This window comes from Phaethon lepturus, unplaced genomic scaffold (assembly GCF_000687285.1).
Source record: "Phaethon lepturus isolate BGI_N335 unplaced genomic scaffold, ASM68728v1 scaffold20073, whole genome shotgun sequence".
Lineage (NCBI taxonomy): Eukaryota > Metazoa > Chordata > Aves > Phaethontiformes > Phaethontidae > Phaethon > Phaethon lepturus.
The window spans coordinates 29,726-52,944 of NW_010531607.1; the positions used below are offsets into that span (position 1 = coordinate 29,726).

General features: G+C 37.4%; 1 protein-coding gene across 1 annotated transcript in view; it reads right to left on the bottom strand.

Moving 5' to 3' along the window:
- Positions 1 to 7,640: 7,640 nt before the first annotated feature.
- POC1B (POC1 centriolar protein B) overlaps positions 7,641 to 23,219 on the bottom strand; it is a 45,370-nt gene continuing 29,791 nt past the window's right edge. The window contains exons 9-10 of the mRNA XM_010284621.1: positions 8,978 to 9,160; positions 7,641 to 7,745 (exon numbers count right to left, since the gene is read on the bottom strand). Coding sequence (XP_010282923.1) covers positions 7,641 to 7,745; positions 8,978 to 9,160 — 288 coding nt within the window. The remainder of the gene's footprint in view (positions 7,746 to 8,977; positions 9,161 to 23,219) is intronic.

The following is a 23,219-nucleotide window of genomic DNA, read 5'->3' on the forward strand; positions in this document are numbered from 1 at the left end:
TGTGCTGTTGGAAACCTCCCAACCAGTGTTTCTTATGGCATAATCGTTCTTTAAATAATAAAAAAAAAAAAAGAAGGAAGAAAGTGGGTGTGTCGTAGCTAACATTAATGGGCTACAGTGCATATAGTTTTGTGACTCCTTATATGGGGCAAATCTTAAAAATGAGAACTTGGGCATTTCAGTCTCGTTTTTCACAATGAGTGCTAAAGGCTCAGCTTTGCTACCCTGCAGTGTACACAAATGTAAAAGTAATGGTGAGATGCTGGGTAGGATAGAGCGATTTTACTGTATCCATCACATTTTCAATCTGAATAGCGTTTTCCAGATATTACAGATCGTTAGTTTTGTATTCCTCCCTGTTCCTCCCAAATCCATTAGACAGAAAAATACGGATAATTTCCTCCCAATGCTCAGATTATGTAACAAGGGCATAACTCTCTCACTTTGACATTACTAACTTGAGCATTTATAGAAAAGAGAGAAATGTGGAAAACACATACACTAACTTGGAATAGCTGAATATCTGGGAGCATTTTTCTTTGTAAAAGAAAAAAAAGACAAAATGAGGGATATTTCTTCTTTTATGGTTTTGAATGATACTGGAAACCTGTCTCTTTCTAGCATCTCTTCCAAATGAGTGCCCAAAGGATGTACGGTAAGGTCTGCATACAAACTGGGGACTTAGTCCTGCATAGTCTTCATTTACCTGAGTTGCCAGAGCCAGAAGTGGGAGTGAAATAAATAGCAAAGTACCCATTTAAACTAACCGGAAGCTCAAGTTATAACGGCTATATTTGTTTTCCACATACCTTTGAAAGAAAACAGCCATCAGCTGCAATTCAAATTTTCTTTCTTTGCCCCCTGGTTATGTGAATGCAGTGCACAAGATTAAGACATTTTCAGCATGTAGCTTCAATCATGTGAGATGTCCCACTGATTTCAGCCAGTGACTTCCTATTGAGTCAGCAAAGTACTTACGCCTGCATGTGATTTTAAGATGACTAATCTCCCTGGCTGTGTCTGCACTGGCGGGTAGGTACATTGGGCAGGATGTCCTGCAGCCCCGGCCCCCGGCATACGCCCTGGCTGCATCCTGGCTCTGGGCTGGGACAAGATCGGCGTGACCATGAGCTCCCACATGCTGTGCTTTCATTAGGAAAAAAATCCCTGTGCCCAGAGCCGGCAAGAAGTGCAGTGTACTTGGTGCGAGTCCGCAGCTGGGGTGATTGACGGGATGACTGGAGGGGCATCTACTCTGCTGCATGGCCAAAAGCCCAGCTTCGTGCTTAGTGTTACCCACATGTAACTTGGAGTGGTACTATATCAGCTCTGGCTCAAACGAGGCTGTCACAACTTCTTTAATGAACCTCTCACAGTCTTTCAATAATGCAGCTATTTATAGGCTAGGTCTATACTGAATAGACTGCAGAAGCTGCACAAAAGCTTACAGTGTTTCAGCAATGAAGCTGTAGAGAGACATCAGCACAGACCGAAACTACTCAGTATTGTTACATACAATTATATATTCTAATCTACTATGCTTTGCCTGATTACACTCACTGCTTAACTGAAACGTTAATAGCATCTTATTACATTTATAAAATTTTCTTAGAAGTGAAAGCTGGTCTTGTGAAATGCAGTGACTTTCAAATCTTACAGATTAACAGCTAAACCCTGCTTTTGCCTGCAACATCAATTTTCAGGTGTAGCATCACTTAATTTTAACAGAATGTGCCCACTAATCAGTGCAGAACTTGGCCATTGTCAGAAACCATCAGCAGCTGTCTTGTCTTTCTCTTTCAAGTTGCTCTTCCTAGGCTGCAGCAAACGTTCTGGGTCTTGTGCTCCCAGCGTGTACCACAGGGTGAAAATAATAAGAATGATTAAAAAATGTTCGACAAGTGCTCTCATAAGGAAAAATTGCTGCTGGGTGAGTTCTGTCCTTTTCACCACCCAAGCACATTGCATCTTAAACGTTTCTTTTTGAGCTGTGCCAGATGAAGGCAGCACAAAGCAGCAGGACCCTTTGCACATGGCTCACCTGAGTCTCAGAAGTCAGAGAAAGGACTTTATTGCTTTGACCTTCCCACACTTCCGTCTCTGTGACACTTGTTCATAGTCTCAATGAACAGCAGAATGCTGCAAGCATGCTTTAGTTGTGAATCTTATAAATCTTCTGAATCTTACGACAGAATTGACATTCAGTACAGGAGTTGGAATAAGCGCTGTAAGCGTTTGGCATCACCATGGCCAGAAAAGGCTTCAGTGATACCCTCTAGCACAGAAACTCGCAGTTCCTGCTACTTTCTCTTTGTCCTAAGGTTTTATCTCTCTAAAAGGAGCAGAGATTTCCTCTGGGGATCAGGAGGAGGAAAAAACTTGGGACAGAGGTACTAGTTCATTACAATATGAAGCACAAAAGGATGAAACAGATAGTGAATAATTGTCTTGTCTTCTTCCCTTCTGGTAATTGCTTCCTCTTTAGCAGCTTTGAAGAGAAGTTGGGTCCCTCTGTTTTATCCAGGTCTGTAAGGGCACAGGCCAGAAAGGGACTTACCAACCTAACTACTACTCTGAGTTGCAGAATCCTGTATTTAGATGGCATGGAGACCTTCAGCATTTCTTCTCAGCCCACTCCTGCCTCTGCAAGTGCACTGAGCCCTTTGATGCCCAAGTCCCTGCTACAGGCGTGGGAGAATCCTGTGACCCCAGTCACTAGCACACTCAGTGTCCCCCTTAATGCCAAAGCTCCCAGTGGAACTAGATGCTTCTGTGCTGGCCTAGACCGCCGCTGCTTCCCAGACAACCAAATTTTACATTCACCCCTCCTCAGGGGAGAGTGACTTTTGAAGGACGAGGTTGTGTTAGGCACATGGATCCAAACTGAAGCCCCTGCTCCAGCGGACTCATATAAGTAGCCTAGAAATTCCCAGAGACCCTTGGAATCAAATTATTACATTGTCAAACAGCAACTCTTGTGACCCAGAAACACCCAGGTGATTTTTTTCCCCACTCGTTTTATTAATTTTTGCTTCTGAAGACAGGGAAAATGAAGCGAGGCAAGGCAAAGACCTTAATCTGATGATTGTGTAGTTTAGTGGCAGGAAACGTGTTAGCGAAAATAAGCAATTTTTCTGCTTTTACAAATACACTGGTGGTACCTTATGTAGAACTGCTGACTCTCTTACAAAAGAAATATTTTGGAAGGGATGACACATTTTGTCTCATATAACGTTCCTCAGTGCTCACCAGTAAAATTGTTCAACACCAATAAACAAAGACTTTATTTTCCTGTTATTAAGATGTTTAAGTACAACACCAAGTTATAAATAAGTTCTGTAACAGGTAATAAATGCAGCTTATTGCTCACTCCCTCATTTAGAAACTCTTTTTTTTTCTGCTGGATTTAAAATTTCTGGTGAAATTGGTGAGGAGTGTACTCAGCACATCCTGTTAGCTGAGTCAATTGAAATTGCACCTGTTCTTGGATGCAAGTCATAACAAATGCAACCCGTATACATTGTAAAGAAAAGGACTTGCATGCACTTTTTCCAATTAACATCTGCCTTTTGGCAAGTCATTAACCTATTTTCTCACAAAGAAACGGCTTCAATTGTATTATGCATCCGAAGCGTGCAAAAGTCCCTAAGGGCGCACTCTGACAAAAACATACTGTTCCTGGATCCAGTGTGAACATACATATTCATTAATTGTTTGGGGCAAGGAGTACAGAATTTCTGATTTTTACAAGTCTTACAAGGTAAACAGGTTACATAAAACTATGTCCTTGGAAATACATTCACATCCCTGCTCCCATCGGTCAGTAGAAAACTCAAGAGTGTTTTTTTGCTGTGATATGGCAATGAAATAATTCAGCAACACTGTAATAAGACTTTTATGAAGAAAAAAAACCAGTTTACCCTAAAAACAGTACAGCATATTTATTTATTCAAATAAATATAAATAAACAAAGGTAGGAAATTGTATTTCTTGAATCCCTCATGCTAGAGGGATCTGTTCAGGCCATCCTAAAATGGGGAGGAAAACATTCTGTCATGATTTCTCCAGCCAGAAGATTAGTGTAACCCAAACTTAACACTACAGTTTAAGTTTCTAGCCATAAAGATAATGAAACAATGAATTATTATCTTACATGTGTAAAAGCACAAAACAACAGTCCCCCAAAGACGAGGGAGTTGTTCAAATACATTTGCCTCCAGGAACTGGTTTTCCAAAATCATAAGTTTATAAAAAATATGTCAGCAGCAGTAAAAAGCAAATACTGAAGATTTTTGGAGAGTGTAGTGGTGCGTTTAAAAAACAAAACAAAAACAAAACCTCAAAGTGAAAAAACGTCCAAAATATAGAAAAGGTAAAACCTGGAATACAGTTTGAGTTATCAGATTGGTTCATAAAACACCATGGATTATTGGCATAAACAGATGTCTCAGTCTGATTTTGCCCTGGTATTTGAAAACCTCTGTGTTCAGATCAAAAGAAAAAGTGAAGTGCCTTAAGGTCCAACATCGCAACATTTAGCCATTCGGTGTCTGCCCCCATGGTGATAATTAGGAACCTCTAACCATGCTCCCAAAGGAAGTGCATATTGCCATCCAAAATGAAAAACTGAGAAAAATACCTTTATTGCCTCAACATCATGCTTTATGTAACACCCAAGATAAAAATTCCATTGAAATTCCACTAAACTTTAATGGGAATTACAAATAAAATTTAAGACACAGTAGTAACTAACAGCATTTCTTTCAATTTGGAAGAGCGTTTTTGTTTCGGAAAGTCTGCAGGAGCACGTACGATGAGTTGCTGAGCTACTGCACAATGCTTTGACACTTCAGGAATTTGAATTTGGGTTCCTCCAGAGACAGTCTCCAAGCAACATGGGCAGGAGAGGTTACTCCTACTGCCACCGTCTCTCTCTCCCCCACAAACCTTGGGGATCTACTGCATGTCATTCAGACATTACTGTTGTGGGTGTTTTTAATAATTGAGCTGTTTTTGCAGTGGCTGGCCTGGATGCTGGAAGCAGTCTTTCTCCAACAGGATGGCCTATTTACATTTACTATCATCAGAAGGATAACCTAGCTTGAGGAAAGCTGGACTGCATCAGGGATGTGGTTCAGCTTGTTTAGAACAAGTGTGGATTTTCAGTACTTCACCACAGTCTACAATACAGATATACTTTTCATAACTGTTTGAAGACCTGTGCAATTATTTTTTTCACACAGCGCAGAAGCACAACTAAGGGTAAACAGCAGTCATTTTCTTCTAGCTCTATAATTCAAATTAGTCAAGGCACCAGTTATTTGCCAGAGCACAAACGCTAGGGAAAATGCTTCGGAACGTTTTACCAGTCTCTTCAGCTGCTTTTAAAGCAAGTTTTTTCTATTCCATCATTTTATTTGAAATTATATGGATCAAGAGAATGAGATAACTAGACCACATCAATGTTCCTTTAAAAGAAACGTCACGTTAGCTGGTTGTGGTTGCATTTTAGGAGACCCATCACAGCTTGAGGAAAATGGTTGGTTCTCAACCAACCACCTCTAGTTATACAAGACATCCCAAGTGTCACGCATGTAAAGTTCAATATCAACAGACCACCTGATAGAATGACAAGAACGTATCTTAATTTGGAAATATTATGTTAGTTCACCAGATTCACAAACAGCAGAGGAATAAACTGGATTAAGTAGTAAATGCTCCATATAATAAGTACTGAAAAGGAAGAAGGATTAGTGATAGGAACTAAGGTAGAAAGGAAAATTTCAGCAGAGATTTTATTAAAAAATACAGAAGTAAAAGAAATTTCCAAATCTTGTTGATAAATAACCCTGAAAAGCTTAACAACAACAAAAATCTACAGATTTAGAACGTGTGTGTATATATATATAGAGTCCACTCAGAGAAAACAAGAAACAAGCAAAAGACTTTAGTAGCTACATGGTTTTGTCTTCTAATGGAGCCAAGAAAAGGCAAAGACCACAAGAGTATTTGCAAATGCATAAAGCAAAGTACATTTGACCTAAAAGACAGTATTTACATAACTGTGCATAGTATAGCATTATAAACGATTGCATAATAAAAGGTCAGCCTGTTTAAATTGGAATATGTAACACCATCCTTTCACAAAAAAATCTGTGGTTAGGATGTTGCATAGAAATAGTTGCATCTAAAATTTTTACGAGATACTGCTTCTTCGTGATTAACAGTACTACTTAAGACTGACCTGAAAATATGTAGTAATTGTTGAGAAAATTCTGAGTTTACCAAGCAAGTGAGGTGATGTCTGGCTATCTGAAGGTGATTACTATGGGAGAAAATGAAAAATTATAAAATAAATATTGACCACTCACTGCTTTGGTTCAATCCACAATAGTATTTGCACAGTGAGCTTCTGTACTTAAGCTGAACTCTACTGATGTTAATGAGGTTCAACCTGGGAAATGGGCTTTATCTATATACAGCCAGTTGCAGAATTGGATTAAAATGCTCCCCCCATTTCAAGTGTCCTATTTTTCAACATACAAAATGTGAGGTTGCAGAAATGGATGGCTACCTAGTTTTGATTGTGGTACTCTGCAATCGCCATTTAAAAAAATAAAAGGTAGACATAAAGAAGCATAGACGTTTTCTATTAAAAAACAAGACCTACAATATTTTTTCTAAAAGTTGCATTTTTATTAAAAATAAAAACAAATCATCATACATTGCAAAGTCTTTCCTGATTTATCACTTCATTCATAACGCATTAGCTGATGGGGGACATTCATAGCATGCAAAACTTGAGCACCTGTGGAAGTCCTCGGAGGGTGAGAATCCTTTGTGTTTATGATACAAATTTTGCATCATTTTGTGTTTGGTTCAAATATATACTTCATAAGTAGAAGATGATTTTTCTTTTTCTAAATACAAAAATGAATTTTGATTGAGATAAGCAGACGTGCTCAACTGTGTCAGTCTTGCAGCTGATATGACCCAGATGCAGTTATAGTTTCAAAGTTTAAGTGACTTAATTTTCATATTTGTAACTAAAAGTTTTTACTTTTTACTTTACTACATCTTCTTGCGATAATCAATAAAATGTGTAGAAGACATAGAGTAACTGCTGCTAATATTTGGTAAAATATTTGAGAGTATGTAAAGGACAAAGAAAACCTCTGGCATTTCTGGAGTTAGGGCTAATTAGGTCTTATTTAATTTAGGTGCTTGAGTAATGTTACCTTAGCACAAAGAGCATTATTTTCACAATCCTTACCTAAGTTAAAAAACCTCCATAGTGCACTTCCATAATAATTACTATTAATCTAAAAATACGTAGTTTGTTGCTTAGTTGTATTCAGAGATCTTATTAGGTTGAAATAAGAGTCCTGTAATGTTCAATGGGAATGATTTTAGAAAATACTAGTTTCAGCTGGGCTACACTTTATTAAATATAGAACCAGAATATCTGCTTGCTACCAATGTTTAAAAAGTGTTGTATATTTTTTCTTCAGGTTTTATTACATTGACTTATTAGGAAAAGGGGCATTTTTTTTGCTTATAGCAAAATCCAATGAAGTAACATTTATTATTTCCCTGTGAATATATGAAACATATTCATCAATACAGTTCATTTTCATCTTCTATTCTTCCTGTCTTCCCTGAAGTAACATTTTTTGCTGATTTTCTAAGCATTCTTTCAATTTATCTTCAGTCAAAGTCAGACGTTGTTCCAGGATTGAAATAGTCTGCATGAAGAGGACAGTAATTTCAATTTGTTTTTATATTATTCACATAGTATTATAAAAGTGTGCAACATAGTAACATAAGAAAAATCATTTTAACTCAACAGGAAAAAATATCCTAAGATAGCTTTTCCTTAGCTATTCCACTATTTACAACTGTATTTAAAATTAATGGCTTTGTATCTGTGGAGATTGTCTAAAGGTTTAAAACTGTTTTCACAAAATATTTTCTCTGAGAGAAATATATACGTGCAAATATAAATTACTCTGAAATACTATGCAAAATTTGCATCCATATTTCAATAGAAACCCAGCCATCACTGGTGATCCCAAATTCTAGCTTCCAAAAACCTGAAAGAAACTTCTAAGGCAACCCCCAAAAAAGGAAGTGAGAAAAAAATATATACTGTTAAGAGGCATTCTCCAAGAGATTACCTTCATCAGAAAAGGTAGGTTTCTGGACACAGGCTGTCAGTCTCTTTTTAATCCTATTTACTACACAAATAATTTTCAACTGATGACTTGACTCCATACTTCCCAAAACTTATTTCTTGAATTAACATATATATTTCAAAAGAATGCAGAAAATAAAAACCCATAGCCACTCCCTTTTGATTTGGTTTAATGTTAATATGTTACAGACTACAGAGTAGTATCTTAAAACATAGATTGGCTAAATCTGGATTACTAAAAAGTAGCATTGAGCACTTGCAAACAAGTGACTCAGAGTCACTGACTGAGACTAGTATTTGTGCAGTTTCACTGACACTAGGAATTATTCCACTACTTAGATTTCTACCTAAGCCAACACCTTGAACACTAAGTTTGAAAAGGGATTTAATGGTACATTGCCAATTGACTTTGTTCATCCCCTGCTAATGCATGACTGTTCAAGCTGGAATCTGACTATGTCTGCTAAACAACTGGCTTCTGGCAAATCTACGCTAGATCTCACTGATGAAAAATAGCAACTCTCTTCCTCCAGAGTTAAAAATACAACAATAATCCTTATGATTATGTAGCAGGAAGCTTTCACTTTAGCAACCACAATACATGTGATCAATATTTGCTGAAAGGAAAAAAAGGAAATAGTCACTTGACTAGACAACTATTCAAAATAACCCCATAGAGTTTAATATTCTGATTTATGAGCATGGTTCCTGGTTTTTTTTTTTTTGCCCATTGACAGCATTATCATCTTCCACTGCAAGTGTTATCTGTTACTGCATACTTACTAGAGTTAAAACATCCAGCTGCTCCACAATGTGCTCTAAAGTATTACCCAGGGAGGGGGAGATGCCTGTTTGCTTGTCCACATTATGTGCAGCTGATTCACTCTCATTCTCTGACTTCCTTTCTGAACTTGTTGGAAAGACTGAAGGAGGGGGATACTGCAGATCTTCACTGCTGACATCATCCTTGAATACAGAAACACCATTTGAAGATTCACTTGCTTTTGTTTTCATTTAATTCAAACCGTACAAGAAGACAGGCAGAAAAGTCTTGCTTTTAATAAAAAAAAAAAAAAAAAATCTGTTTACACATATATATGCAGACACACAAGGGACTTGAGGTTTGCTTCTTGTACCAGGACCAATTCATAACACTTCAATTCGTTCTGACTTAAGAGAGAATTTCAGCTGTGATGAATAAGGCAATAAGAGAAATGTCAGCAGTCTTTAGGTATGTGTTTCAGGTACATATGATTGAAGAACTACATGCTGTACTACTAGAGCTTGAATTAAAGCTTGAATAAATACTATTGCTGACTGGAATTTTCTTCAAAACAATAGCTCTAGTTCACAAAGGAATTCATTCACAGCAGTCATATGGATGAAAAATCCATATGTGAATAGATGATCACAAGGGTTCCTTCCAACTTCATAGTATGAAACCTTTATTGAGCATGAATTAACATTGTTCAGAATAAAAAAAAAAATTAAGTATTTTTAGTTGTTTATTCAGTGGCATTACTTTTTGAGAAACTGATTCCTTCAGAAAATGGGAGGAGGAAACAAGAGAAAAGACCCACACAATGCAAAGTTAAGAGAGAAATAACTTTGATGTATAAACATTGCTCCAGGGTAAGTGAAAGAGCATGATCTTCCCAATCGCTTCTGGTTTTGTTTGTGCTTTGAAGTTCTTAATGGCATTTTTGAGTCATGGAAGGTTAAATCATCACTAATTCATTAGAAGGTCCTTCATAACAACTTTACCTGATTTATTAATGACTTTTTGAGATTTCTTTGAAAATTTCTTATACCTTCAGATAATTTTAGTTTATTTTTACACTGAAATAAACTGAGGTATTCAAGTTTTGTTATCGCTAATTATCTTTCCAATATCCATTTACAAAATAAAGCTTTTAAATGGTTACAGTTTAACTGTTTCTCTGAAACTTATCAACAGCTGATGAAAATATCCGCTAGCTGTGCAAAGGGGAAATTTTAGTCTTACCAGATGTATTTAAAATACAAAATATTTACAATGTACTCAAAATACATTTATGCTGTAAAGCTGAAGAGATTTTCAAAAGAAAGAGTCTAAAAATCATTGCCAGCCATTAAAAAAAAAATCTCCTAAGTCTATAAAATAATCTTGTAGAATGGAAATTGCTAGGCAGAATTAGCGACAAACCTTTACAAGATTACCTAGGCATGTTGATGAGTTTCTGTCAAGAATGATTTATGTGTAGTTGACCCTGCCTTTGAATCAGGTAGGATCAGAATGATGGATGAAATACTACTAGTACAATAATGTCATTATTTCAAATAGAAGTAATACTAAATCGTATCAATATTATCAGGAACTTTTACTGCTGCATTATCCACAATACTATTCCTGTGTCTTCAGTGCCAGTCCTGACCAACTAACATGCTCTGTTCTCTGGACTCACTTGTTGCTGATTCTCCAAAATCTTTTCTTCCCTAAGTGCTGGGGTTGTGCTATCTACATCAATAAGAGAGAACTAAGGAAGAGAGAAGTTGTGTCCACCATCTACCTGGAAGGGCTTTTCTTTTTACTAGTAAAGCAAAAGAGCAAGCCAAAAATGCCACACGCATAGAATCAGTAGAAGATCGTGGGTCTAGGGAGGAGAATGGCTGAAAGCAGAGATTGTGGTAGGGTAAAAGGGTTTTGTATCTTAGGAAGAGGAGGGCAAAGAAGAAAGTCTAACCACCCTTCCTGGGTTAAAAGCTCCATTGTGCAGTTAAGTTCTGCAAGGACATGTCTGAGTCCCCAGGCAAGAGCCCATGAAGTGCAGAGCATGGGGTTGATAGGGATGGGGGGAGATACCCACGCATATACTTCAGACCTTAACTTAGAACGCTACAAAACCACATGGAACCCTTCCCAAGGTTTGATCATATCATGGTATTTGGTGATATGTAACTTTCATTGATTTCATTATGATGAAGGAAACAGATAAATTAACTAGAAGATACCACCAGTTCCCTTTCAGGCCTTCTGTGCTTGGTGGCTGATTTATGCAAATGAACTAAGCTTGTCAAGTAATAAAGATCTGATGCAACTAATACTGAAATCCATCAGTGATTTGTATTGATACTGGGTTGTGTCAAAAAAATAAGTGTGCTAGACATCAAACTACAGATTTCAAACATTAAAAATCCAAGGCTGTTCTGCAGAATGTCCTAATGGTTACAACATTTGCATTGGACTACAGAGAACTGGCTTTCTCAGTCTCAGGCTATTTAAACTCACGGCTCATAGCGCAATGCTTTGTCAGCCAGGCTGTTCCATTTTAAAGGCATGAAACTGTGGAAGAAAGGGTAGTCTCTCCAGCCACGCTGTTTGAGTTTTGCCTCTGGTCAACAAAAACCAGCTTTAGTTCAGTGGTTAGGATGCTCAGGCAGAAGCAGGTAAGTCCTGTTCCCATGAAAGGCTTTATATTTTATATATAAGGGGATAAAATGAATAAAAATTCCATAGGAGAGAGGATTCGAACCCAGAACTTCCCCACTCCTAACTAGGTGGTTTAACTACATATTTCTTTCCAGTTCCATGAAATTCAATTTCTTCTCAACATGAAAAATCTTGTGATATCAACTTCAAATTATTCCAAAGAACTGTACATTGTGAAGGAGTCACTCGTTAGCACAAAGTTAAATACAATACAAATGGTTTGATTTTTGGACAAGGTAGGCAGAAAATTAATTTCCTATTTAATTCTACTTTGCTTTAGCTCCTTGCTTTAAAGCGTTAGAAGTGTTCAGAAGAAGGTGTTCCAAATATCTCAGAATATTCTGGCTCACAATGTATCCCATGTACTTTTAGATGAACATGAGTTACATAGGATTATTGCATCTTAAGACTGTCCCTACCTTCCCTTTGCAGATTTTGAGATACCATTCATTCAATCCTAGAAAAGCTCAGACTCACTGCGTTACTTCTGACTTAGCAAGTTATATCTGAGGTCCCTGGGAAACAGGATTAATGGAAGCTTTTTGTCACACTTACTAAATCACAAGATGGAGATAGTCTCAAATGCTGATTAACATGGAAAAGATTAAGCTCAATTTGGCATTCAAATGTTAAAGAAAAAATATTGCCATACATTGAGAAATTCCTGCCTTACAACCAATCATACTATGAAGAACATCCTTGTATTTAACTACAACACGAGAGTCTGTTAGAATAGACTTCTTAGTGATATTTTATAGAATGACTTCTTAGTGACATTTCTATCGAAAGTTAATTACAGAAATGTTTCTTCTGCCTGTAAATCTTGACTGCTTGCCCAGAAGCTTCCAAACCTCAGCCAGGATTAGCTAAATTTGGCAGGGAGGTAGAGGGCTCATTGATGAAGTTGCAGCAAAGTTCAGGAAAATTGGAGGCAGGGTACATGGGACACATTGCAGGAAAGACAGGTAGAACTCAAGCATTACATATTCTGCACAGCAGCAGTAAACCTGTCCGGTTGTCACATGCCTTATGAAATGCAGGCAGTTGATGAAGGAAGTTAAAAGTGTCAGTGAAAACCAGCCAGCTGGTGCAGGAACAATTTGTAAAGCTTACGCAATTATTCTTTATAGATACCTGTATGTGTCCTCTGAAAATTTTGGCACCTTTTGCTGATTTTAATCAAACCTAATGAAGAGGTAGGGGTCTCAGAAGTAATTAAGTTCCTGAATGCTTCAGGAAACCATTTGCCAGTTTCCCACCTGAGGTTAACGCAGCTCTACAAGTTCACACTCCCTAGCTCCGAAGGGGAATAAGGGTGTGAGTTTTAGAAGTGCGAGAAAGATCCAAGCTGGAAGCCATGTCTTCCCAGACACCAATAACAATAAGCTCACTGGCAATAAACATAGCATACTTTGCCTAATGTTAACAAAGCTACTTGTACTAATGTTTTGAGAAGTACATTCATTTTCTTGCCATTTGAGTGATACAAGTAATTAAATAAAACAGCCAAAACAGATGTAACTGTAAACTTCAACTGATAGTCTCTGACTTTGCTTAAAGGCATACTGCTTTGCAAGTTCAGAGTCCTACAGATAACCTATTAATTCTCAAGTACTTAAAAATAATAAAAAATACATTTAACATTCAGTGACACTCATATTAAAAATTTGCTGTCTGTGAACTGAAGTATTAGGATTTAAAATTCAATTTAAAAATCAATGGAGCAGGAGAGGAAAACAATCTGAGGTTATTAGACATTGACAAGTTCTTCTAAAAACAGTTCTACTCTGAGGCTGGTGTTTCCCAGTTTCTTTTCAAACAAGCCTGCTGTACTTCAGGCTGAAAATAAGGAGAGATTACAGTTTAAGCTCCTACAAAGTGATTACAAATTTTGCTATTAAAGCAAATCTAAATAGATTCTTTCAATCCAAGAAAGCAAGCTGTCAATTCAGGTAAACAGAGCAAATGCTAAGCTACTAAAAATCTCACCAAACATTTTTTTCTTACAGTAAAATTGATCCAAAATTCAATGTATCAGACAAATAGGCTGTGAAAAATGCCTTGTAGCTCTGTAAATTGCCACCAACATTGCCAAGTCAGAGTACTCTCAAAGTCTTCTTGTACTTCAATGTGTTAAGCAAGAAATTGTGATTTTTCTGTTATATACTCAAAGACCTATAGGGACAATGCAACAGGAAAGTGCTTATATAAATAAGGCAAAGGCCTCAATGTTTGTCAAATCTGAAAGGATCAAATACAGATAATTGAACTTTCAAAATTAATAAGAGAGAAATGAAACAAGACAGTTTCAGATTTTCAACGTATCTAAGTTGTACCAAAATGACTGTTATTTTTGTCATATTCTGGAAATTTGTAGAGATTTTAAAATATTGTCAGACATTAAGTATGCTGCTATATCCTTGAGGTGCCTGCTTTACATTTCTTTCCTAGAATCTAAATTTACTATCTCCCCCAGCTCAGTGAAGTGTCCAAAACTGCTGAAATCTAATGCAACACTCAGATGCCAAAACCTTGTTTTAAAGGAGTGACACTAGTCTCAGTAGATTTCCTTTACCTTTGGATACCAATCAGTTCATGTCCAGCACTTTCATTCAGCATAATCTTTTATAAAAAAGTTCTTTTTAAAGAAACATTCTACCCAACAGACTATTTCACATAAAGTGTTTCAAGAACTAGATGTTCCCTTTCCTTCAAATTAGCCCCTTTCTGAAGTACTTTAAATGCTACCAATTTATAAACAATTCTATATGTTGCCAGCAATGTAGTAAAAATGCCTCATAATTCAAAAAACCAAACTATTCTGAAAGACTTCAGAGCTATAGCTTATTTTGAGAGAATAAATTTGAATAAGGCAATCAATTTTAAATTGTTACTTCTGAGCAAAGCTAAAAAGAAAATTAAAATGTGTACAGTGTTTCCATTCACAGCCGGTTAGTAATAAAATGGACTCACATTTGGGCAACTTCATGCGAGTTACAAATAAGGAGGAGAAGGAACAGATTTAATTAATCAATAGGAAGTTATTACCGTGACATTACCAAGCGGATGTTCAGTAGAAAATTAAATTTAACTTATAAATGATACCACAAACAGCAAACCATAATTGCTCATCTTTGTTTTCTGTCAAGCAAAATAGCCAAATCTCTGTGGGTGGTACTTAATCAATTTGTGAAAAATCCTTACACATAACCTTATCACCTCTGTCTATTCCCAAATGTTTTCCCATGAAACATTCACAGATCATATAGAAACAAACACTGCATCCCAGTCTCCCTTTGCTTCATGATGTATAAGAATAGAATCTGAGTGAAATGCATCCGTATATAAAGATGCCTGAGCAGTTTTATTTACAGAGAAAAAAAAATTGCCTCAAGGAAAAAATACAAGTCTTTGTCACTCAATTGAAAATCACTAGTCTTCAATCTTCAAAGAGCTTCAAATTCAGAAAATATAGACAACAGCTTCCAAATGAATATCTTAACGATCTTATAATTAAGATGGGCTTATGTGAAAAAGTGACACTGGTAAGCTTCCTAATGAATCACAAAAATTGGCATGGTCTGCTTTTTAAAAATAATCCTTTAAATTTTGAACACATGGTACATTTGCCTACTAATACTAAAACATTTCTGATACTGTGATTAAAACAACTACAAACAATTAGTCATAAGTAGGGCATTACGCTCAAACAGACCAAAGAGCAAAGGCATAACAGAGTAGTCTCCCTCTTTATCAGACCTTGATTTCCTGTGGGTTTTGGTTATTTGAAATCATGGGCAGTTTTTCAGGACAAGTAACAGTACTATCATTATCACTGCTTCTTCCTTCATCTTGTGAACCCACCTCGAACGAAAATGGTTCACTGTGGATATGCTAAATTGAACTGTTCGGCAGATGGTTTTTTCTCTGTTTTTTTCATAGGCCATAATTATTCACAGATAGCGTCTATTGCTTTGAAATTATTTTTTCTTCAGTCAATAAGTGATCCACATAAAACAGAGCTCTCTGATCTGTTAGGCTAATACCGAGTATGTTAAAATCACAATCTGTTTTTATCAGTTTCTACTGCAGAAAACTTCCCTGTAGTTTCAGCTGATGACAGCACTCTTCATTTCCTCTCCTCTTGCACGCACATGAATCAGCAGAGCAAAAACTTGCCATGTGCCCAACTGCAGCTTTGTGCCCCTTGCTATCTGATGAGGTAGTTCTGTTATAATTTATTTGCAAACTTTAATTGAAGTTTTGCACTCAAGCAATAAAATACAGGTAAACTATGCAGCGCATCTAAAACAAAGTTGTACCAAACATTTCTAGCTTGAGCAGACCTCTTTCAGAACAACTCGTAACACCGAATTTCACACTTAATTCAAAGTCTTTCATGGCTTCTTATGCATCTCAGTCTTCTCAAGCTCTTAAAAGAACATCCAAGCTAAAACCAAAAATCGAAAGCTCTTAATGTAAGTGCACCTCATCCGATCTGACAAGGAAATAGTCAGTGTCCTCCTCTCCGGCACAGGTATTGTCACTGAAGGTAGCACGACCTCCAGTTCAGAACCTGGCCACGAGTAGCGGTATCAGGATACAAACCCACAGCCGACAAACCAAGCCAGACTATCAGACCTGTATTCCTTAGCAAAACAGGCATTTTCACCTAAAATGGAATAGGACTTGCTGAAGTCTTGAAAACAACAAATTCAGCTTATTGATTTTATAGAGGTCACGAGGCCAGCACAGTACAATGAAAACTAGTTGCTAACTTGTTTGGGTTTTGTTGGGTTTTTTTAAATATTAGTAAAAATTAACTGAAATCCTGATGCACTTACAGCTATGGTCTGATTAATCAGATTTAGTTATTTCTGTCAAGATTACAGCTATGTTAAGTTTAGCATCACTTGTGACGGCATGAAATAATAAACTCTTCTGTTCACAAACACATCTCAAGATATCCCAAAGAGACAGTTTCATGTAAAGAAATGATATCATACTTTAAAAGTGTTCTTTCACACACAATGTGTTTTTGTTATGTCAGCTTTTTCCCAGATTGCTGCTGATGGTCTGAGAAAACATGGTAAAACAGTACACATTCAATGCACTGAGTATTTTGCAATTCCACATGTACAGAATCTAGTGCAGAACAAAACATTTTCTCCATATTCCATTCATGTCAAGAGAAGACAGAAAAAGAACTAAAAATAAGCCTTGTTTTCTCCAAGAAATATAAAAAGTAATTATATTTCCCTGATAAACTCATAGAAGTCCACAAATATTTAAGTGCATCCAGTTAGAAAAAATACTTTTGAAATATTTTTCTGAACTCTTAGATCATAGGTAATACCCATCTTAGAAACAGATAAAAAAATATTTTTTTTTAGTTTGCTCATTGATGTTAATTTCCCTTGTACAGTCAGAGTCTGATTCAGTAAAGGGATCCTCAAAAACTGAATAGCTGTGCTCCGTTTCCACTGGATTTAGATAAACCTAACCCTTAAAATGAAATACAGTACCTAAATACAGTAGCTACACAGCTTGTAAAGGAAGAAAAAAACCAACAGCCCCCTCAAACATGTTCTAATCAAACTGCTACATTTTAAGCGTTTAGAGAAAACTGAGGTTTTCCCCTGACAAAGCAAGCAATACTGCTGAAAAGTTAAAATAAAAAAAATAAATGTCATGAACATCCCACACAAACAGACAGAGGTTTAATTTCCAAAGATGAGAATTTCCCTGCCAAGAAGTCAATTCTAAATATAACAGCTCAGGAAGACCACATTAAAACACTTTCATGAATGATAAAAAATATTTGCACCATAGGCACTAAAATAACAATATGTACCCTATGGAATAAAGGTAAAGGAAGGTAATAAATGATCTTCAATATATCTTCAGCTTCAGCAAGAAGCTTTGTAAAGCTGAAGACAGATAATGTGAAACCACAGAAACATTCCCACTATTCAAAATTACAAAATAAAGTAGCCAATTTTAATTTAGGCAAATTACTTTGGACTGCATGTGTGAACATCCAAGAAACATAGCTAAAAGCAGTGCTAAAGTTTCAAGTGATGACTTCTTTTTACCCATATGGAGTCCTAATAAAAATTATATTACATACTCAGCTTGAACTTCTTATCCATACTTGGGCAGGGAAAAAGCTGAAGGAGGGCAGGAGGAATACTTGTAACAGCAACTGGAAACATAGTGCAACAGATACTAGAAATGTATCTGTATTAGAAATGAAATAATGACAGCAGATGAATAACCCTATATGGACAAGACCTCCTTTCTAATACTGTTGTGGTGGGTTGACCCTGGCTGGATGCCAAGTGCCCACCAAAGCCACTCTATCACTCCCCTTCTCAGATGGATAGGGGAGAGAATATGCAATGGAAGACTTGTGGGTCGAGAGAAAGACAGGGAGAGATCCCTCACCCACTACCATCATGGATGAAAACAGACTCAATTTAGGGAAATTAGTTTAATTTATTACCAACCAGAATAGGGTAATGAGAAATGAAACCAAATCTTAAAAACATCTTCCCTCCACCCCTCCTTTCTTCCCAGGCTCAACTTCATGGGGGATGGTGAATGGGGGTTGTGGTCAGTTCATCACATGTTGTCTCCAATGCTCCATCCTACTCAGGGTCCTCACATTCTTCCCCTGCTCCAGTGTGGGGTCCTTCCCACAGGAGACAGTTCTCCACTAACTTCTCCAGCATGAGTCCTTCTCACTGGCTGCAGTTCTTCACAAACTGCTCCAGCCTGGGTCCCTTCCACAGGGTGCAGTCCTTCAGGAACAGACTGCTCCAGCATGGGTCCCCTGTGGGGTCACAAGTGCTGCCAGCAAATCTGATCCAGCATGGGCTCCTCTCTCTCCATGGGACCACAGGTCCTGCCAGGAGCCTGCTCCAGTGCAGGCTCTCCACGGGGTCACAGCTTCCTTTGGGCGCATCTACCTGCTCTGGCATGGGGTCCTCCATGGGCTGCAGGTGGAGATCTGCTCCACTGCAGAGCTCCACTGGCTGCAGGGGGACAGCCGGCCTCACCATGGTCTTCACCACAGGCTGCAAGGGAATCTCTGCTCTGTCACCTGAAGCACCTCCTCCCCCTCCGTCTTCACTGACCTTGGTGTCTGCAGGGTTGTTGCTCTCACATATTCTCACTCCTCTCTTCCAGCTGCTGTTGTGCAGGTTTTTTTTTTTTCCCTTCTTAACTCTGTTATCCCAGAGGCACTACCACTGTCGCTGATCAGCTCAGCCTTGGCCAGTGGCAGGTCTGTCTTGAAGTCGACTGGCATTGGTTCTATTGGACATAAGGGAAGCTTCTAGCAGCTTCTCACAGAAGCCACCCCTGTAGATCCCTGCTAGCAAAACTTTGCCACATAAACCCAATACAACTATAAATAGAATATTCTGCTATATTTGATACTACAAATGCTAACGAATAAAAACAGAAGTAAGAAAACCTAGGATTTTCCTTGCAAACTCCCTATACTCCAAGTAGCAGACTGTGGAGGTTCACAGAGTGCATCTAATACATGGAAAGAAGGAGGCAGGGTTACCTCAGAGTGTGAGTGAGAGCATGGCATCCTCACCAGGAACGCATCTACTCAGAGATATGACAGCAGTTCTTATAGAATCATAGAATCATTAAGGTTGGAAAAGACCTTTAAGATTATCAAGTCCAACCGTCAATTCTTCTGGATTGCCTGCTCATGACTTCTTTCTTCCTCTTCCTCCTACTTAAGAAACTGACTAAAAGTCTCTGCTTTAGACCAAGAGCTAGCTAAATAAGTCTAACTGAACTTTACAAAGAAACAATAGTTGGTAACAGTATGATTTATTGTGCAGAGTCTTAAAATATATAAAAGGGCTAGCCCTTCATCTATCTCATTCAAATAGCTGGCAAAGTCACCCAGTATATCCATTGGTATTTTTCAAAATGAATTTACAATTAAGAGAGATCTTTCAACAAACCCAAAGGAATTTCTCATTCTTGAAGGAACGTTTACTCCTAAGAAAACCAAATCAAAGCCATTTTTCTTAAGTTTAATTTTTCATGCTAAATCATATACTTTATAATATGTAATTGATTTCTCTTTGATAAGTGTCTCATACTAAACCTGTTGGGGCAAAACTAATCCTGGTCAAGTCACACTGTATGTAAATGAGAAGAGCTAAAGGAACACACTTCTGTCTTAAACCCCACCTCTCAATAAGAATGAGCAAAAAATTACTGAAGACAAAATCCTGAAAAGACATACTCTGCCAGGACAAGAAGAAGGATTGAAGGATGTGAGTAACGTCTTCCTAAACTCTTCAGAAAACTGAGAAGAGCTGCAGTGCCTGTGCTCCAGTCTCCACAGACCGGGGTCTGGTGCTTCACAAGCGTGGGAGGCTGCTGCACAGGAGAACCAGTGTAGGGCATTGCGTCCCGCAGCAGCCCTCCACGCACACACTCACACCACACTAGCAGAGCCCCCTGCTGTAGAAGGAGCACATAAGATCTTTTTGCTAGCCCAGATGCAAGTGTATACTCATACATATCTACACACAACCTTCTTTCAAAGTTATAGGCACAGCCAACAGCTGCACCTGTACCAATGGCTTTTGCCAGGATAACAGCATCAGTGCTAAGATATGACTATTTTTTTTTTTTTTTGGTACTTCATACCAACATAACTTGTGTCAACAAAACTTTGTTGCATGGACAAACCTGGCTTGCCTCCCGTTAGGGGATGCTTGGAGGTGCCAGGTGTCCACACAAAGATTTCACAGAGAAATCTTCTTTTGTTAGCTGAGATCTGGAAGCTTTGACTTCCCTTCAGAGCAGGGGTAACAGGATGGTATACCGCTCAACTGGGTGGCTATCAACAATACCATTGGGCTTTTACTCCTATTTCCATGGAGCAAACAATCTCCTCCAAATTATTTACAAGAAAATATCACGGAGTAAAAAGTATTAGAAACTACATTAGCAATCCAGCATAGTAGAATCCAAAGTTAAATACAACAGGGCCAGCACAATTGCTTGAAGACTTTGCCAAAGAGCCAGATGCTGCTATTAAGAAAAAAAAAGAAAAAAAAAAAAAGATGCCCAATATTTCACAGCTTGGAACTTAAATCCCCTGACTTTAGGCAGGAAAAAAATATTTTACTATGTAAGAGAGGAACACTGTTCCTCAGCATTTGACCAAGGTTTTTGTTAATAACATGTTATACCTACAAAGGACAATGAAGAAAGGTTTGACAAGGACATCAAATACTTTAATAATAGTGTCACAGAAAACTCCCATAAGGATAAAACGAAGCTTCAAAAATATTCCTTGAAAAGTCAAATTTATGTGCTTTTGTTAGGTTTCATTTAATACCTGGAGAAAGAAGCAAAAGTCTACACTGAGCTACTTCAGTGCTCAGTATTAGTAACACACTGAAGGTTTGGACAAGCTGTCCAATTTGTCCACATGAAAACAACCCTCAGTGCTGCTGAGCTTAGTTCAGAGGTGGGATTTGCAAAAATTTGCTTTAGCAGCACTAGCATAACTTTGTACTTAAGTCAGTTGAGTTTTATAATTTACCATGATAGGAATCAAATTAGGGAACTGCAGAAACAGAAATTTGATAATTGCATACAAATATCCACAAAATGTTAACTTTGGAGTGGTCTGACATGCCTGTTATACCCTTGAAAGATCATTTATTTTAATTAGTGTTCTATTGCAAACTTCTGTCAAAATACACACATTGTTCAGCACCAATTAAAATGCTACATGTGTTGGCACATAAGATTGGTAGGTAGATAGGTTCTGCTCGGCTGTATGAAAAAAGGAATTCAACACGATAAAAGTTACAGTTAAAGCATTAAAGTTCCCAATAATAGCTTTATTTTTAAATGCTTCATAATTTTCTCCAACTGTTGGGCTGTGACAGTTGGAACTCTGAGGAAACCAAAACAAACACCTTACTAATTTAAGAATATGTTCTGCAGTTCTGCCAGTTCATTAAAATCAGAATACGATTTAAAAATAAAAAATAAAAAAATATCTCTGTGATAAGCCAAGAACGCAGGTTTCATTGCTCAAGAAATTTATTAGCTCCCAGGCTCTACAGATTTATCTTCTTCCTATTTGACACTTGGTATGTGTATTTTAGCCAATTTCTGCTTACCTCAAGTGACAAAAATTGCAAACCACTGGAGGTGACTAACTGTCAGCATGGGATAAATGGCAACACCACTCTGAATTTGGGTGGCTGGGTCAGGAGGAGGGGTGGGAATGGTCGCCAACTCAGTGAGTTACAATTCCAAGAAAATTTGTTGTTCTTAAATTTCACAGCAGCATACTACTAGAAGAGGTCTTGATCACTGAATCTGGTCCTCAGGTATGAGACAGAGTTTGCATCTATATCATTCTCATTGAGCAATCTCTTCTTTTGGAACTGACAACATCTCCCATGGTAGATTTCTTTTATGGCTATTTATTTACGTACTTTAATTTTAAAAAGCATATGGACAAAACTTAGTTTATACAGATTATGTTCTAGCCAAGTAAGAACATAAAACCTTCCAACTTCAGTCTGAACTGATGCTCTTAATATGACAATGGTCACATCCACAATCCTATTGACTTTTCTTAAAATAAATATGGATACATAAATAACAAAAATAGTCAGCTAAAATTTAGGGATTTGTTCTCCACTTCTGTAAATGATGCTGGGAGAAAGCCTCCTTTTCTTCTTAGTTCTTTGTGTGAGAATGTCTTACGGATTAAGATCCTGATTCATATTATTAGTGACATGACATAGCTGGCTACTTTGCAGTCAGCTTTTCCTCCCTGCCAACCCAAAAGAAGGGAAGGAAATCTAGTACAAAATCCTGCCTCTCTCAGCAGCAAAATGGTACGAGACCAATAACTTGAGGAAGCTCTGCCTCATGATTCTTACAGGATTCCTTTGCCACCAAGCTGCAGATAAGCAGCTGGCAAACACAGCAGAAGGGAAGCAACCTGGTCTAGTGTCCACGACAATTCACAACTTCATGTTTCAAATCCAATCACTGTCACACCTTATTCTTCTTTCTTGGTACAAGAGAAAATCCCACTTACAGTTTCTGTTCTCTGTAGTGATGCTTACGTGCCCACAAAAGCTGAGGTTCTACAAGCAGATATACAACTCACAAGAAAAAAGACCAATTCTTACTCCTTCATTCATCAAGGTGTAGCATCTTTTGCACAGAAGATGTTCTGAAGAACAGGCTCACTGTGGATTGGCACATCTCTCCATTTAATGTATATAAGTAGAAAATAATACTGTAATTTATGAGTTTTGAAAAAAATAGCATAACATCACATAGAGCAGTAAAAAAAATATGTACACCAAGAATTATCTCCATAGAATATAAGGATATATATAAAAAAGACTATATCTATATACATAAAATACATATATATAATATTTTTCTAGGAGTGTATATATATATATATGGATATATTCCATATATATGTATGCATACACACACACATCTATATAAACGACCTTACAAACT